The 17,563-nt window shown below is 43.0% G+C and overlaps 1 protein-coding gene across 1 annotated transcript; it reads left to right on the forward strand.

Moving 5' to 3' along the window:
• Nucleotides 1–13,808: 13,808 nt before the first annotated feature.
• On the forward strand, nucleotides 13,809–16,395 carry LOC120044359 (galactosylgalactosylxylosylprotein 3-beta-glucuronosyltransferase 1-like). The gene is made up of 4 exons (XM_038988982.1): nucleotides 13,809–13,920; nucleotides 14,632–15,152; nucleotides 15,522–15,818; nucleotides 16,309–16,395. The coding sequence occupies exons 1-4, from the start codon at nucleotides 13,809–13,811 to the stop codon at nucleotides 16,393–16,395; spliced, it is 1,017 nt and encodes a 338-aa protein (XP_038844910.1).
• Nucleotides 16,396–17,563: the final 1,168 nt, after the last annotated feature.

Below are 17,563 nucleotides of genomic sequence, written 5' to 3' on the forward strand. Positions count from 1 at the left end.
GAAACATAAGTTGCATGGACTCACTGTGTGCAATAATAGTGTTATGTTCGGGGCAAATCCAACACATCACAGAGTGCCACTTCATATTTTAAAGCATGGTGGTGGTTGCATCATGTTATGGGTATGCTTGTCATTGGCAAGGACTAAGAAGTTTTTTTAGGATAAATATAAACGTAATAGAGCTAAGAACTGGCAAAATCCTAGAGGAAACAGACGCTGGGAGACAAATTCACCTTTCAGCAAGACAATAATCTAAAACACAATGATCAACAACCAACTTGACAGAGCTTGAAGAATTTAAAAATGAATAATGTGCAAATATTATACAATCCAGGTGTCCAAAGCTCTTAAAGACTTACCCAGAAAGACACAGCTGTAGTCGCTGCCAAAGATGGTTCTAACATGTATTGACTCAGGGGGTTGAATAGTTCTGTAATAGTGTTTTATTTTTCTTCCACATTAGAGTATTTGTGTTTATCGTTGAAAAAAGTGACCCACAAACTCTGTGGGCCTGTGCGCCTGTCATCTATGTCAATATTTATTTATTAAATACTTTTCACAGTAACCCTCCAAAAAGTCATTTATTAACCTTTTTAATATCCATATGTACTAGGAAGCTAATGTCACGCCCTGGCCTTAGTTATCTTTGTTCTCTTTATTATTTTGGTTAGGTCAGGGTGTGACGAGGGTGGTTTGTGTGTTTTTGTCTCGTCTAGGGTGTTTGTACTGTATAGTTTTTTTTTGTAGATTTATGGGGTTGTGTTCATTCTAGGTGTTTATGTAAGTCTATGGTTGCCTAGATTGGTTCTCAATTAGAGGCAGGTGTTTATCGTTGTCTCTGATTGGGAACCATATTTAGGCAGCCATGTTCTTTGGGTATTTTGTGGGTGATTGTTTCCTGTGTCAGTGTTTGTGCCACACGGGACTGTTTCGGTTTGTTCACGTTTATTGTTTTTGTATTTGTGTTCATGGTCAGTTTTCCATATTAAAACATGGACACCTACCACGCTGCGTATTGGTCCGATCCTTGCTACACCTCTTCAGAGGAAGAAGAGGATGACAGCCGTTACAGCTAAGTGTTTGTTTCTTGGGTGTAACGTAAACGCCGGGAGTCAGAAAGCAGGTGCAGAAGGTGATTTTTAATACTGAACAGATACAAAAAGAAGAAACATGGGAAGTATACTGAACCTGAGAGAAAAATACAATAATACCTAAGAACTGATGACAACAGAGGGCTAAAAGTTTGACAGGTGTGCGTAATGATGGGTTGCCAGGACCGGTGGTTAGTAGAGCGGAGACATCAAGCACTGGAGGGGGGAGCGGGAGAAGACGTGGCAGTAGACCCCCCCCCCCCCCCCCCCCAGGACGCACGGCTCCAGCTGCAGGATGACGCCGGCCAGGAGAACGGCCCCGAGGGCAAGGAGTGGGCCCGGTCGGGAAGAGCGTTGGAGTGGTTGGAACTCAGCCTGGTGGATGTCCACATCTACGTCCCAAAACACGGGGCCAACAATACGGGAGGACCGATTGATGGGCCGGTGGGCAATCACAGGACTCTCAACCGGCATGGAACCACAGGGTACAGGGAAGCAGGTCTTCCGACATCCTGGTCCCCAGGCGGTGATTTTCATGCTCGACCATGAGATGGTGGGGTTGTGATGTTGGACCTGTGGGAGGCCGAGTATTACTTTGTGTATGGGTGTGATAGTAATGAAGGGAAGACTTTCCTGGTGCATGGGTCCCATGGTGATGGTGAATGGTGCTGTGATGTGCGTAATTGTGCCGGATCCCAATGGATGCGCATCTAGGGCTTGGAAAGGAAAAGGAGAGGAGAGCTGGTATGAGATTAAGTTTAGGGAGGAGGGAAGGCCTGGTCGATAAAGTTCACCCCGGCACTGGAGTCCACTAGAGCTGTAGAGGCAACACTTGAGGGACAGCCAGCCAGTGAGATAGGAACCATAACGGGTTTTGCGGAATACGATGATACTGGAATACTCTAGTGGACACGGCGTTAGGGCTCACCGGACACCGCTGAAGCCCCTCCTGGCCGCAATAGGGACAGAGCCCCAGCTGTCTCCGGCGATGCCGCTCCGCTGCAGAGAGTTGTGTGGCCACTACCTCCATGGGTTCAGGCTCTGCCTCAGGACAGCCAAAGGAGGGAGGCGGGTGGCGAGGTGGACACCGGCGCTCCCGAAGAAGGTTATCCAGATGGATGGCCATCGAGATGAGAGCGTCCAAGGATATGTTGTCATCCCGACATAAACTCAATCTGGACCTACTCGCGCAGTCCACTGTGGAATAGATTGCGGAGCACCGGCTCATTCCATCCGCTGGAGGCTGCCACAGTGCGAAAGGTGAGGGCGTACTCCGCAGCGGAGCTGTAAAAGTTGCTCACCTCCCTCTCTACCCTCTGGAGGATGGTCAAAGACCGCCCTGAACAGAGCCATGAACCTCTCATATGAACCCAGCTCCTCCTCTCCTCTCTCCCAGATGGCTGTAGCCCACTCCAACGCTCTTCCGGTCAGCAGGGAAAGGACCGTGGCAACCTTGAACCTCTCAGGGGTGGGGGCTCCAGTCTGATAGACGAAATAGAGGTAGCACTGGAGTAGGAAGCCACAGCATTTCGATGGAGTACCATCGTATTTCTCTGGAAGGGACAGTCGGGCATCACTGACCCTGGCGGACAGCTGGGTAGGCTGGAGGGCTAGCTCATTGTGACAACTCGTGGTAGGGGTATGGAGAACAGAGGGCTAAATGAAGGGGAAGTAATCAGGGAAGTGATGAAGTCCAGGTGTGCCTAATGATTAGACACAGGTGTGAATGAAGGTTGCCAGGTTTGCGTAATGATGGGTTGCTAGGACGGGGGTTAGTAGACCGCCGATATCGTGCACTGGAGAGGGGGAGCGGGAGTAGACGTGACATTGGGCTTCAGGAATGTGACTGGAAATGTAATTGATTGAAAGTATAAGGGGTTATCGGTGAACAAATGGCGTGGTCAAGGTTATGACGCCGCCAGTGGATTGAGTGGAGCTTACTCAGGTGTTCAAAAGCACATATCAGACAGAGAGCTGTCATGACGTTGCCCTCTTTGGACACAGTGAGCACGATCCCCCTCTCTCTGTCTCCTACACGCTGCTGTGGTCAGAGAGGTCGTAAATTCCTGGAGGAGAATCTTCCTCATGGCCAGACAGTATAGAGAGAGAGTGAGTTTCATAGAGAGAACAAAATAATTTCTTCCACCTCACAGAACTGGAGAACCAAACAATATTTATGTTCTGGAGAATGTATAAAAGATTGGTGAAGAATCCAGCTACGAACTGGTCCGTTTGGTACAATTTTGTGAAACTCATGAGAGACAATACAGCCACATTACCATAATCCTGTTTATACAACAGTCTCAGATATGAGGCTTACATCTAATTGTTGTATAAAATGAATGAGTAAAGATGAAACTATTTGTGAAATTATGTAATGTGATTTTAGACTGTTTAATGAAGGAAACTCCAATTCCCTTTGGAGTTCAACTAAATCAGAGGACCGCCTCCTGAGCACAGGCAGGACCCGGCGTCATGGGACAGCCCTTTTCTATGTTCCGAATAAAACCCCCATCTGGGTTTTCCCACTTCAGACCAGCTTACCTCGATAACTACGAGAGGGCTAAGGTTTGAGTAGAGACCAGCTTACCTCGATTACCACGAGAGGGCTAAAGTTTGAGGAGAGACCATAAACCTGAGTATAAGCTAAGGTTTGAGTAGATTGCTGAATCTTTTAACCATACCACGTGGTTAAAGTCTTAGACTATTGATACCGACAGAATAAGAACAAATCTTTGATGCTAATTACTAGTCTGCAGCTAGGAATTCGGTATCATTGAACGCGAAGACCGACAACCGTCGAAACATCTATTCTATAACGACATGAATGAATGTTACTCTGAACTATCCATTCTAACCACGGCAGAGAGAGAGAGAGGGCAGACAAACTCTCCAACAGAAACAAACTTTTCAACAGAGATCCCGACGACACACTGAGCGTAAATATATATATTGATTGCAATTATTCCCGAATGAGTGATCGTTCATGTGCAAAGGATTAGCATTTCAATTGTTATAATTATCAACTTTGTAGTGTCTCATCTCAGTCTTTTGTCCACCAAGCCGCGATGCCGGTTTAGCCCACTAGGGCACATACACTATTATTTCCTTGTTGCCTACTGTTTGTTATGCATTTCTGTGAATTACCTTTATTTAAATCCTTAAATAAAGGATTTAAGACAATTGATGTATGGATGACTCATAGTGAAGACTGGGTTTGTGCAGATAACCAACAACTTATGACGTTTGGAATGAGACTAACGTGAGGTAAATAATAATTAATTAATTCGAAGACTAATTGATCAGTGTAGGGGGTGCATACTGGCAGCAGAGAAGTCAGGCGCAGGAGAGGAAAAACTGATTTCCAACGGCGCAGTTTAATAAACAAAACCACCGTAAACAGAACCGTAAATCAATGGGTAAACAAAACCCGTTACACACCAGCATAACGTGCACAAGCACTACAATAAACAATTCCGGACAAGGACATGGGACAAACAGAGGGTTAAATACACAACATGTAATGATGGAATTGAAACCAGGTGTGTGGGAAGACAAGATAAAACAAATGGAAAATGAAAGGTGGATCGGCGATGGCTAGAAGACCGGTGACGTCGACCGCCGAACACCGCCCGAACAAGGAGAGGGACCGACTTCGGCTGAAGTAAAATATCTGAATGTTATATTAGGAAAATTATAACTTTGTAATCTGAATATTTTCCTTGGTGCCCCGACTTCCTAGTTCATTACAGTTACATGATTAATCAGTTTAATCGCGTAATAATAAGTACAGAGAGTTATTTGATAAATAAGTCTTCAGTTTTAATGATGCCAAAGACACGACAGAGCCTAATGCTTCTTGGCTAGTTATTCATGAGTTTTAGTTTAGAAAACTATTTATCTGCAGAAGAGACAGTTACAGGGATGGTAAAAACAGCTTGATTGCAAGTAGCAACATCAGGGAAACTGGGCAGAAAGGAGTGGTGCTTCAAATACAGCATTCTGCAACATCTTTAATCAAGCCTCTCATTCTCCTTAATTGCCGGCCTTAACACGTTAAAGAAAGAGATGAACTGTATAGGAAGTTCTAGGGACAGGTCATCTGGATACTGGACATACAATGAATTGCCAGATGCAAACAGATTATCATCTGAGGACTTGAACAAAAAAAGTTGTTTGCAATTTTGTTCATGCTAGTGAACCGGTGTTTGAGTTGTGTGGTTGCAAAATCAACAGTCCCTTATCTCCGGTATATATTGGCATGCATCATTCAAGACTAAGTTTAAATTGCGTGCAGCACAATGGACATACACTGAGTATACCAAACATTAGGCACACATTCCTAATATTGAGTTGCACCTCCCCCCCTTTTTTCATCAGAACAGCAGGTCTAGCATTATGGGCAGGCCTTATGGTGCCTGGCCCGCCCTACCATACATCCTTGCCCATCCAGATGAAATATTGAAATATTGTTCATTTATTTGACCGAGATGTGCGTGGACAGAAAGATGCATCAATCTAAGTTAATTCATCCGATTGAGCGAAACGGTATTTGTAGACAATGTATCTGATACCAAAAGAGTATGGCATGTCATACCGTTTTCAGCCTTTGGGACAAAGACTCCCATTGTTAGGGCGGAGAAATTAGCATCTTGTCATTACATACAGATCTCTGGTTTCAGCCTCTTGTGAATAGGAAAGGAAAGTTAGCAGGTGTTGGTGCATGGTCAATCTGACGTCTGCATTGTCCATGCAGCATTTATGCTGATATGTCCTCTGCAGAAGTCAAAGCTGTTGTGAAGGAAGTTGTCAAGGAAGTGAGTTTGTGTTTATACCAATCATGTCAATGCAGAGTTATATGGAGCGCTCCGCATTGTTACAGAATTTGAGAGGTGCACAGCAATGCGCTACTGAGCTCAATTTGGCCTCTGCCTGCCTCTGGAGGCTCCGCAATTGTGTCATACCATCCATACGGTGCGTCCGACCACATTTTCGGCTCAAGCATAAACTGGCTCTTAGAATGCTGGAATCCCCTAAAGTAAATTGATGTTTTGCCAAAATTATAGCCCGCATTTTCGGTAGAGCTGGTGACAATAGGTCTAGCTGATTGAGTTGCAGCTGTCACTGATAATCATCTAAAATATGTGTGAAGATAATGTGTCTTGAGTATAGGTTAAAATGTTGCAACAAGAAGAAGGGGAGGGGTGTGTGGCGAAGATATGGTGTGTCTCTCTTCAGAATCCATGCACTCAACTCTCCAGAATGTCTCCTGCCAATTATCGCACATACATTGTTTCATTGTGTGAATTGTTTGCTCTTTGATTGCTTATTTTTTTTATCAATGACCAAAGGGGTCTGACTTTAAATTAAGTACAGAGTCATGCAATATTTGATATTGTCACGTTCCTGACCTGTTTTCCTTGTTTTTGTATGTGTTTAGTTGGTCAGGGCGTGAGTTGGGGTGGGCATTCTATGTTATGTGTTTCTATGTTGGGTTAAATGTGTTGCCTGATATGGTTCTCAATTAGAGGCAGGTGTTTGACGTTTCCTCTGATTGAGAACCATATTAAGGTAGGCTGTTCCCACTGTTTGTTTGTGGGTGATTGTTCCTGTGTCTGTGTCTGTTGCACCACACGGGACTGTTTCGTTTGTTCGTTCGTTTGGCTAGTCTTTCCTGTTCGTGCGTTCTTCGTGTCTATATGTAAGTTCTCAAGTTCAGGTCTGTCTACGTCGTTTATTGTTTTGTAGTTTGTGTAAGAGTTTTCGTGTTTCGTCTTTCTTTAATAAATATCCATTATGTCTGCATACAACGCTGCGTTTTGGTCCGACCCTTACTCCTTCTCCTCATCCGAGGAGGAGGAATTAGACAGCCGTTACAGATATTGTCACGGCTGGTGTAAGAATGGGACCAAGGCGCAGCGGATGTTGAGTTCCACACATTTAATTCAAAGAGAAACTTAAACAAAACAAAATATAACAATAAACGAACAACTAAACGTGACTACGTGGTGCACATGCACAAACACAAAACAATATCCCACAAACACAGGTGGGAAAAATAGCTACTTAAATATGATCCCCAATTAGAGAAAACGATTACCAGCTGCCTCTAATTGGGAATCATACAAAACACCAACATAGAAAATATAAACTAGAACTCAACATAGAAATTATAAACTAGAATACCCCCAGTCACGCCCTGACCTACTACACCATAGAGAAACAATGGCTCTCTATGGTCAGGGCGTGACAGATATAGAGTCTTTATGGATGTGTTATGAATAACCGAAAGTGTCTCACTTCAAACTAGGTATTACAGGACACTACATAAAGTGTAAAAAAAAGGCTATTAACTTTCTACTGATTTATGAAGGTTCTGTCATCATCCGCAGGTTACTGTAGGGTGTGAGAGGTATTTAAATGGATTGATGGACCTGCAAAGCTTGCGATTGTGTGTGTATGTATCAGAACCAAGATGATTTTGAGTAGTCCAACCTGACACTACAGCACAAGGTATTCATCTTCTGTTCCAATGCTGGAGACCAGGGCTTGATTACAACCTGTTTCAATGGTGTCATCATTTTGTGGCTGATCTTTCAGCGGGGAAGTGGGTAAATGTGTGAAAAACCTGACTGGGCCCAGCACCACGCAGTATTGCTCTCTTTTGTTGTGTGCATGTTTGTGTACAGTTAAATAAGAATTTGTTCTTAACTGACTTGCCTATTTAAATAAAGGTTCAATTTAAAAAAATACTGAGGAACATGTAACTTGGTTCCAGAAGAAAGACATTTCTTTAGGTTGTGGGCTTTCATCAAGTTAAGTGTTACTTAGTGTAACGTCGTCCCCAGGCTATTGAACGCACAGCACATTTAAGCCTGGGATATCAACCATTCAAAGTTGGCCTTAGTGTGAGTGACCATAGAATTCTATAAGAGTGACCTTACTGAGTAAAGTATGTCATTTTGTCACGACTTAACACAGTCAAAAAGTCATAATTATTTCCAAACCCTACAATTTACACAATTTATCTTTTTAAAATGTGATATTAAATCTAACCCTAACTAATGAAGGCCAAGTTTGATGCGTTGGTCCAACAGACCTTCCGCGTATTTGGACGGAAATGTCTGGGAATGAGATTAGGTGTAATGTGACTAACATGACATCACTGTAGAGCGTTTGCCATCCTTCAGTACGTCACCCTTTATAAAGTACATGTTTATATCATATTCGACATAGTGGATTATGTCACATTTGATATTGGTGATTATGTCACACAGTTATGCCACATTTATGAACCCTTTATAAAGCATGACATAATGTTATAGATGCTTTGTAACAGTTATGTATTGCTTATGAAGTCATTATGAAGGCTTTATGAAGCCTTTATAAGCTGAACGAAATTTAAAGCTGGGCCCAGATTTTTATGATTAACAACGTGACAATGATTTTGAGAAACTAAAATGTTATTATTGAAATTAAACTGTTCCACGAAAATGCTCATATAAAAATAATAATAACTGGCATGCAGATCGGTATAAATGGTGGGCTTAATTGTAAGCTTCCCCAAACTTAAAACTCATGAGCTGCCTATAGTCTTTACTATAAGACCCATTAAAAAAAGGTGAACGCGCAATCAACGGTCCGTCCAACTGATTCGTTCTGGCGCCGGGCCCTGCAGAACAGTCCATTGGGTGGTGGGCCATTCTTGGTACACACTGGAAACTGTTGAGTGTGAAAAACTTAGCACTGTTGCAGTTCTTGACACAAACCGGTGTGCCTGGAATCTACTACCATACCCCGTTCAAAGGCACTTAAATCTTTTGTTTTGCCCATTCACCCTCTGAATGGCACACATACACAATCCATGTCTCAATTGTTTCAAGGCTTAAAAAATGCTTATTTAACCTGTCTCCTTCCCTTAATTTACACTGATTGAAGTGGATTTAAAAAGCGATCATAGCTTTCACCTGGATTCACCTGGTCAGTCTGTTATATTTACATTTGAGTCATTTAGCAGATGCTCTTATCCAGAGCGACTTACAGTTAGTGCATTCATTTTAAGATAGCAGGGTGGGACAACCACATATCACAGTAAAAGTAAGTAGGAGCTATCAGCAAAGTCAGCACTAGTAAGGGGGTTGAGGAGGTGTGTCGGGGGGGGGGGGGTGATTATTTAAGATACTGTTTGAAGAGGTAGGGTTTCAGATATTTTTGGAAGATGGGCAGGGACTGCTTCAGGGGTAATCTGGTTTCATCATTGGAGAAGAGCTTGGACTGGGCTGAGTGGGAGCTGCCCTCCTGTTAGGGTGGGATGGCCAAGAGACCAGAGGTGGCAGAATGGATGGAGTGCTTGGGGTGTAGGGTTTGAGCATAGCCTGAAGGTCGGGAGGGGCAGTTCCTCTTGCTGCTCCGTAGGCAAGTACCATGGTCTTGTAGTGAAAAAGAGCAGGTGTTAATGTTTTGTATACTCAGTGTATAATGCACATTGTCTCAGGAAAGTCTGGGTTGGCAATATCCAGTATAGGAAAGGTGAAAACGTTTGCACACAAAAAAAGGAGGAATTCAGGAGACCAGGGGAGTCTCTCAAATTGGATTTAATTTGATTTAATTTAATTTACCATGAATATTGCAGACCATGTTTTAGTAGGCTATTAGCCAGACAAACCCGCTGAGTTCAATAATAAATAGTGGCTGGATTTATCCTCAAGTTGACTACTTCTTTCCTCATTGTTAGATTATTTGATGTGTAATTTTTTATAAAACATGTTATAAATAGCAACTAAATAGCAGCTAAATACAGTATACAGTATACTGTACATTATGCATACACTGCATAATGAAACAATCCCTAGTAAGCTAGTGTTTTGAGAAAGCGCGAGGATGGGTCATGCAGGACAGTTGTATACTCCAAAAAATCTATTGGTAGCTGATTAGTATGCGTTTGCATCAAACTTTTATTTTATATCTGAAATGTTGCAATTTCCAACTTTAATTACTAAACAAGTAATTACATTGTTGCCAGCAGTATAAAATGGCAGCATTGCGACACCATGTATAGCTTTGTGAAATGTTAGGCTTAACATGAGAAAATTACAACCAAATAGGCCTACCAATACACATTTATCCATTAGCTAAAGCAAAGCTATACATGCCATAGCACAACTGAAAGCCTATCAACAACTGAAAGCCAATAGGCATGCAGCTGCATAGACATGTCTCAATTTCAGCACCATGGACAGCGATCGGTAATCTATATTTTGTGTGGCTGACACATTTTATTTTAGGGAGGGGGAAGGGGGCCAAACGCCAACCTTGCGGGAGTCCAGATAAACTGCGTTACGCCAGTGCTCTGACACCACCTGGTATAGAGGTCCTGGATGGCAGGGAGTGATGTGGACACCGAGGAACTTAAAGCTCTCAACCCGCTCCACTACAGGCCTGTTGATGTGGCCCTGAGGGGCTCACATGTTAAGGATCAGTATGGCGGATGTGTGGTTGCCTACCCGCACCACCTAGGACCGACCGTCAGGAAGTCCAGGATCCAGTTGCAGAGGGAGGTGTTCAGTCCCAGGGTCATGAGCTTAGTGATGAGCTTGGAGGGCACTATGGTGTTGAAGGCTGAACAGCATTTTCACATAGGTGTTCCTTTTATCCAAGTGGGAAAGGGAAGTGTGGAGTGCAATAGAGATTGCATCATGTGGATCTGTTGGGGCGGTATGCAAATTGGAGTGGGTCCAGGCTGTCTGGGATGATGGTGTTAATGTGAGCCATGACCAGCCTTTCAAAGCATTTCATGGCTACAGATGTGAGTGCTACGGGGCGATAGTCACTTAGACAGGTTACCATTTCGTTCTTGAGCACAGGGACTATGGGGGTCTGCTTGAAACATGTAGGTATTACAGACTGGGCCAGGGAGAGGTTGAAAATATACTTGAACACACTTGCCAGCTGGTCAGTGCATGCTCTGAGTACTCGTCCTGGTAATATGCCCCACGGCCTTGTGAATGTTAACCTGTTTAAAGGTGCTACTCACATTGGCTACGGAGAGCGAGATCACACAGTCGTCTGCAGTGGTGGAAAAAGTCCTCAATTGTCATACTTGATTAAAAGATACCTTAATAGAAAATTACTAGTCGTAAAAGTGAAAGTCACCCAGTGAAATACTACTTGAGTAAAATTCTAAAAAAGGTGTTTGGTTTTAAATATACTTAAGTATCAAAAGTAAATGTAATTGCTCAAAAATAAAAAGTACATTATTTTCTTTAGGAATGTAAAAGTTGTTAAAAATATAAATAGCACAGTAAAGTACAGATACTCCACAAAAATACTTAAGAACTTTACACAACTGGTCATCCGGAACTGCTGGTGCTCTCATGCATGGTTGAGTGTTGTTTGTCTCGAAGTGAGCATAGAAGGCATTTAGCTTGTCTGGAAAGCTTGCATCACTGGGCAGTTTGCATCTGGGTTTCCCTTTGTAATCTGTGATAGTCTGCAAGCCCTGCCACATCCTACGAGCATCAGAGCCGGCGTAGTAGGATTCAATCTTAGTCCTGTATTGCCGCTTTGCCTGTTGGAGGTCGTAGCAGGATTTCTTATAAGCGTCTGGATTAGTGTCCTGTTTCTTGAAAGCAGAAGCTCTAGCCTTTAGCTCAGTGCAGATGTTGCCTATAATCCATGGCTTTTGGAAGGGATATGTATGCAAGGTCACTGATGCACTTATTAATGAAGCCAGCATCGGTTTGTGATGGGAAATAGGCTGCTACGAAAAATGTAAATAGTATGGTCTGCAGCTTATTATGAGGTATTCTAAGTCAAGCGAGCAAAAACTCAAGACTTACTTAACATTAGAGATCGCACACTAGCTGTTGTTAACGATTATAAACACCCCTTGCCCTCTCAGCTTACCCGAGACTGGTGTCTGATCTTGACGATGCATGGAAAAGCCAGTGAGGTGTATATATAATCTATGTCATTGTTCAGCCACGACTCCAAAACATAGGATATTACAGTAAAAAAAAAAAAAATCAGATCATTAGCAATGTGAGGTATTCTTTATGTAGCGTTCCAGCATGCCTTTCTATAAGGTAGAAATAAAAAAAAAAGCTTGCAGCTGTCTGACCTATTTTCTGGTGTGCAATGGCTTTGATGGGAAAGCAGGTTTCTTAGCAAACGCTTTATCTTTGCAGAACTAGACTCGGAGCGACAGCTCCTTATTAATGGAGGGTTAAGCATGTGGCTAATTCACACGTGATCACCCATTAGATGGCGGCTACTGTAGCTCCACCACGGGTCAACCCCTCCATTCTCTGACTATGAGCTGGCTAAATATACAGTGCATTTGGAAAGTATTCAGATCCCTTGACTTTTTACACATTTTGTTACGTAACAGACTTATTCAAAAATGGATTACATTTTTTTTCAATCCTCAGCAATCTACACACAATACCCCATAATGAAAAAGATAAACTTTTTTTTTTGTTGAAAATGTATTAAAATAAAAAATGGAAATACTATATTTACATAAGTACTCAGACCCTTTGCTATGAGACAGATGCATCCTGTTTCCATTGATCATCCTTGAGATGAAGCCATGAGGTCAAAGGAATTGTCCGTAGTGCTCCAAGACAGGATTGTGTCGAGGAACAGATCTTGGGAAGGGTACCAAAAAATGTCAGCAGCATTGAACATAGTGGCCTCCATAATTTTTAAATGGAAGAAGTTTGGAACCACCAAGACTTCCTAGAGCTGGCCACCCGGCCAAACTGAGCAATCGGGGGAGGAGGGCCTTGGTCAGGGGGATGTTTTTCAGTGGAAAGGACTGGGAGACTAGTCAGGATTGAGTGAAAGATGAATGGAGCAAAGTACAGAGATCCTTGATGAACACCTCCTGCAGAGCGCTCAGGACCTCAGACTGGGGCGAAGGTTCACCTTCCAACAGAACAACGACCCTAAGCACACAGCCAAGACAACGAAGGAGTGGCCTCGGGACAAGTCTCTAAAATGTCCTTGAGTGGCCCAGACAGAGTCCGGACTTGAACCTGATCGAACATCTCTGGAGAGACTTGAAAATAGATGTGGAGCATCCAATCTGACAGAGCTTGAGAAGATCTGCAGAGAAGAATGGGAGAAACTCTCCAAATACAGGTGTGCCAAGCTTGTAGCGTCATACTCAAGACTTGATGCTGTAATCACTGCCAAAGGTGCTGCCCAAAGTACTGAGTAAAGGGTCTGAGTACTTATGTAAAATGTAATTTATTTCATTTTTATTAGCAAAAATGAATAAAAACCTGCTTTTGCTTTGTCATTATGAAGTATTGTGTGTAGATTGATTTAAAAAAAGAATCCTCCTCAATTTTAGAATAAGGCTGTAATTTTACAAAATGTGGAAAAAGTCAAGGGGTCTAAATAGTTTCCGAAGGCACTGTAGTCTGTTTGAAAAGTGGAGGATCGCTGTCCCCCATTCTTTAAGTTCAACGCTTTATACTGAAGCCATTGTTCAGAAATCCATCCAGAAATAACACCTGGTATTTACCTTCAAGGCACAGAGTCTAAAATATTCTGCTGTTAAAGTTCTCAATTAATGATAAAATGGCCACCCATTGATTATTGAAGAATATTACTAATAAATGCTACATGAGTTTAGGATAATTGTGTTACCCTTTCTTAACCAAAAATGTGTGTTGCAGGTAATGACGTGGCTCAGGTTTGACCCCGGAGATGCCGAAGAGACGAGACATTCTGGCCATCGTGTTGATCGTGTTGCCTTGGACGCTACTTATCACTGTTTGGCATCAGAGTGCCATCACCCCTCTGCTAGCTGCTCGAAAGTGTAAAGGTCATTCCTCAATTTCCCCATGTAGGGGGTTTTATGGTTAGTCTCTTGAGTAGAGGAGCATGTTTGGTTTACTTATATCTATGCTATGATTATTCTGGGATGCTCCATTTAATATAGTACACTTAAAATACATGATTAAAAAGAACGTCTACACATGATTTCCCAGCTTAATTTTTTACATTTTCCCACCACTTAACTTTTTATCAGAATATGCTGCATTTTCTATTGCAAGACTTTTAACACAATGGCAAAAGGTTTTTGTTCATAATGAGCTGAACACTTCATCGGTGTATGAAAGAAAATATTGTCATTTTGTGAGACCGTGGCATGAGGCCGCTATCAATTTGAGCACTATCAGTAGAAAATTGATTGTCCACAATATTAATTTCTCTAATCTAATCGGATTCACACCTTTAACTGACTCATATTAGTCTGACATCTAATTCATTACTTTATAAGTTAGTGATGAGTATATTATGTTTATCACAAGGAGATCACATGTCTAACATAAGAGTATGGAGTTAGAATTCAGAACGACAGGTTCATTAAACCTTTTGACTGAAATCTAACTACAACAGACTAAGAAGACTATTTGCACGATTAGATGCCTCTTCTCTCTCTACGAAGGCCATCTCTATGGAAACGTACAGTTCCTATAGAGTCTATAAGCATTTATTATACCAAAAACTTCTTTCCCGTTCTCAGATGACAGACATGAGAGTCGGCGAGACTCCCGGAACACCTTCACCCTCAAGGAGTCCTGCACCTCAGAGAACAGCAAGGACATTGTGGAGGTTGTGCGCACCGAGTACGTCTACAGCCGCCAGCTGCCCTGGTCTGATGTCCTCCCCACCCTCCACGTCGTCACCCCAACCTACAGCCGGCCGGTCCAGAAGGCAGAGCTGACCCGTCTGGCCAACACCTTCCTCCACGTGCCCAACCTGCACTGGATCCTGGTTGAGGACTCTCAGCGACAAACCCCGCTAGTCACCAGGCTCCTTCAGGAAACAGGCCTGAACTACACCCACCTTAATGTGGAGACACCCAGGAACTATAAGCTGCGTGGGGACATGAGGGACCCCAGGATACCCCGGGGAACCATGCAGAGGAACCTGGCTCTGCGCTGGCTTAGAGAGACCTTCAGCCCCAACAACAGCAACAGCCAGCCTGGTATCGTCTACTTTGCAGACGATGATAACACCTATAGTCTGGATCTGTTTGAGGAGGTGAGTGGAACAAGGAGAGATGTTGTGCAGTACAGAATTGTTTTCTCTTTAGCTACCAAAACAGGCAAAATGTTTGGTTTCAGTGCGCACTAGTATAATTAAATAAAGAGCATGGCTCCTTACAATATGCCACTAGATAAATGCACAGCCTCAACACATAGGCATCACTTGACACCTGCCTTCAACAAAGTTTATAAACATGAATTCTGATATTTCAATATGATACAAATTAAAATAGCTATTTCCTCACATAAAATCATATATCGGAAAATGAATACTTATTGATCCTTCTCCACCCATAGAATTACATAGAGCACTAATATCATAGGATCTCCATGGGCTCTACCCTCTCTCTCCTTCCTCGTCTAGATGCGTTCAACAAGGAAGGTGTCTGTGTGGCCTGTAGCCTTTGTGGGCGGCCTGCGGTACGAGTCCCCTAAAGTCAATACCCTGGGCAAGGTTTACGGCTGGAAGACTGTGTTTGACCCCAACCGACCCTTTGCCATAGACATGGCTGGGTTTGCGGTGAACCTCCGCCTCATTCTCTTTAAGCCTCAGGCCTACTTCAAGCTGCGGGGAGTCAAGGGAGGATACCAGGAGAGCAGCTTACTTCGGGAGCTGGTCACCCTCAGCGACCTGGAGCCCAAGGCTGCTAATTGCACTAAGGTAAGGAACTAAGAGTTGTCCTGTGTGGCTCAGCTAATAGAGTATGTTGCTTGCAATGCTAAGGTTGTGGGTTTGATTCCCACTGGGTCAGGCTGGTCTCATAGATGTAACATAGTAAATGAAAATCCAGGACTGTCAAATTAGTATGATTTGTTTAATATGGTTACATAAGACAGAATGTTACTTCAGGCACAAATTAAAGAAAGGTGGTTGGTCGCTGTGGATGGTAGCCGTATAATGCAAATGTCAGGCAACCCAAAGGTTGCGTGTTCGAAACTCCTCACGGGCAACTACTTACATGTTTTGCTTCTTTGCAACTACTTAGCATGTTAGCTAACCCCAACCTTAACCCTTTACACCAACTCCTAGCCTTAACCCCTAAGCCTAACCTCTAGCCTAGCTAACATTAAAGCGGTATAAAAATGCTTTCAACTACTTTCAACTAACTTTTCCACCCTTTTTACTTGAACCTCCCCCCCGCCCCAAACAGGTACTTGTGTGGCACACTAGGACAGAGAAGCCTGTCCTGGTGAATGAGGGAAAGAAAGGATTTACGGACTCCAACGTGGAGATATGAAACTTATTTTGGAGCACAGGTAATAAGAAAGTTATTGGGTCTGGGATTAATTAAGTTTGCAAAATTCCGGTACCTTTCCCAAAGTTCCCAGATTTTGCAGATGTTACCGGAATTTTGCAACCCTATGTCTGAGGGCCAACCTGGCTTTCTGAACCCCTGTGAGCTTATTATTTCCACTAAAGGTTTTAATATTGTATTATTATTCATAGTATAAAGCTTTGCCGAATCTGTCTGAATTTGTATAACAGGGATGTTATGATTTCATCTCATAACTTGACAGAAGATCCCTACAAAAGATGGATAGTTTTATTAATGTGGTTTTGTCTTTAGTTTCTTCTCATTTGCCTAAACTATTCTCTCCGTGGTTGGTAGTAATGATGGAATAATTGTTGATTACGTATTTTCTTTACACATCTCCTAAGCAAAAATATACCATTGTGTTATTGCAGGTTATATATGGCTGGGATTCCAAACAGACTGACAAAAGACAAGCTACAGGCAAGCAGGATCAGGGTGAAATATATATTTACTGTAATACGACTGTAAAGGGAGTCAGACAGCCTTATTGTCTACTACAAGCAGTACACAGCTACGTATCAATACAGGCATAGAATATCAAAGCACAGATTCATGGAGGATGGTGACACTGTACCTAGCTAAGCGCTTATCTGATGCATCAATGGAAGACGCCCACAAGGAGCTCGCCAGTCGCCAGAGTGCAACTTAAAACAAAAGACTGTCGGCGGTTCAGACAACAGGATGGCTTCATACAGTGGTCAACAGGAAGCGTCCTTAACCCAGCTGACACAAACCAACATGATCGTAACCAGGCACTGGACCAAACTGAATCAATCAGGGGCCCCGAATGGCTTTTGTCTGTTGGTGATTAGGCTCCTTTTGTTGTGGAGCGGACTGTACTTGGGGTGCAGAACAGAGCTGGATAAAGTAGGTCTTGTCTGACTGGAGTCAGCATTGACTGACAGACTGATCTGGAGAGGACATGAACCCTTCCCACATCCCATTGTAAAACACTAAGCTATTCAGACAGCTCTGCTCCCTCAAACCTATCACTAATTAGAACACGTCTCACACACATACACGTCTGCACTCAAACATCCGCACGCATACACGCACAGAGTAATCAGTGTAGCAACATTGATTTAGCATA

This window comes from Salvelinus namaycush, chromosome 3, assembly GCF_016432855.1.
Source record: "Salvelinus namaycush isolate Seneca chromosome 3, SaNama_1.0, whole genome shotgun sequence".
Classification (NCBI taxonomy): Eukaryota; Metazoa; Chordata; class Actinopteri; order Salmoniformes; family Salmonidae; genus Salvelinus; species Salvelinus namaycush.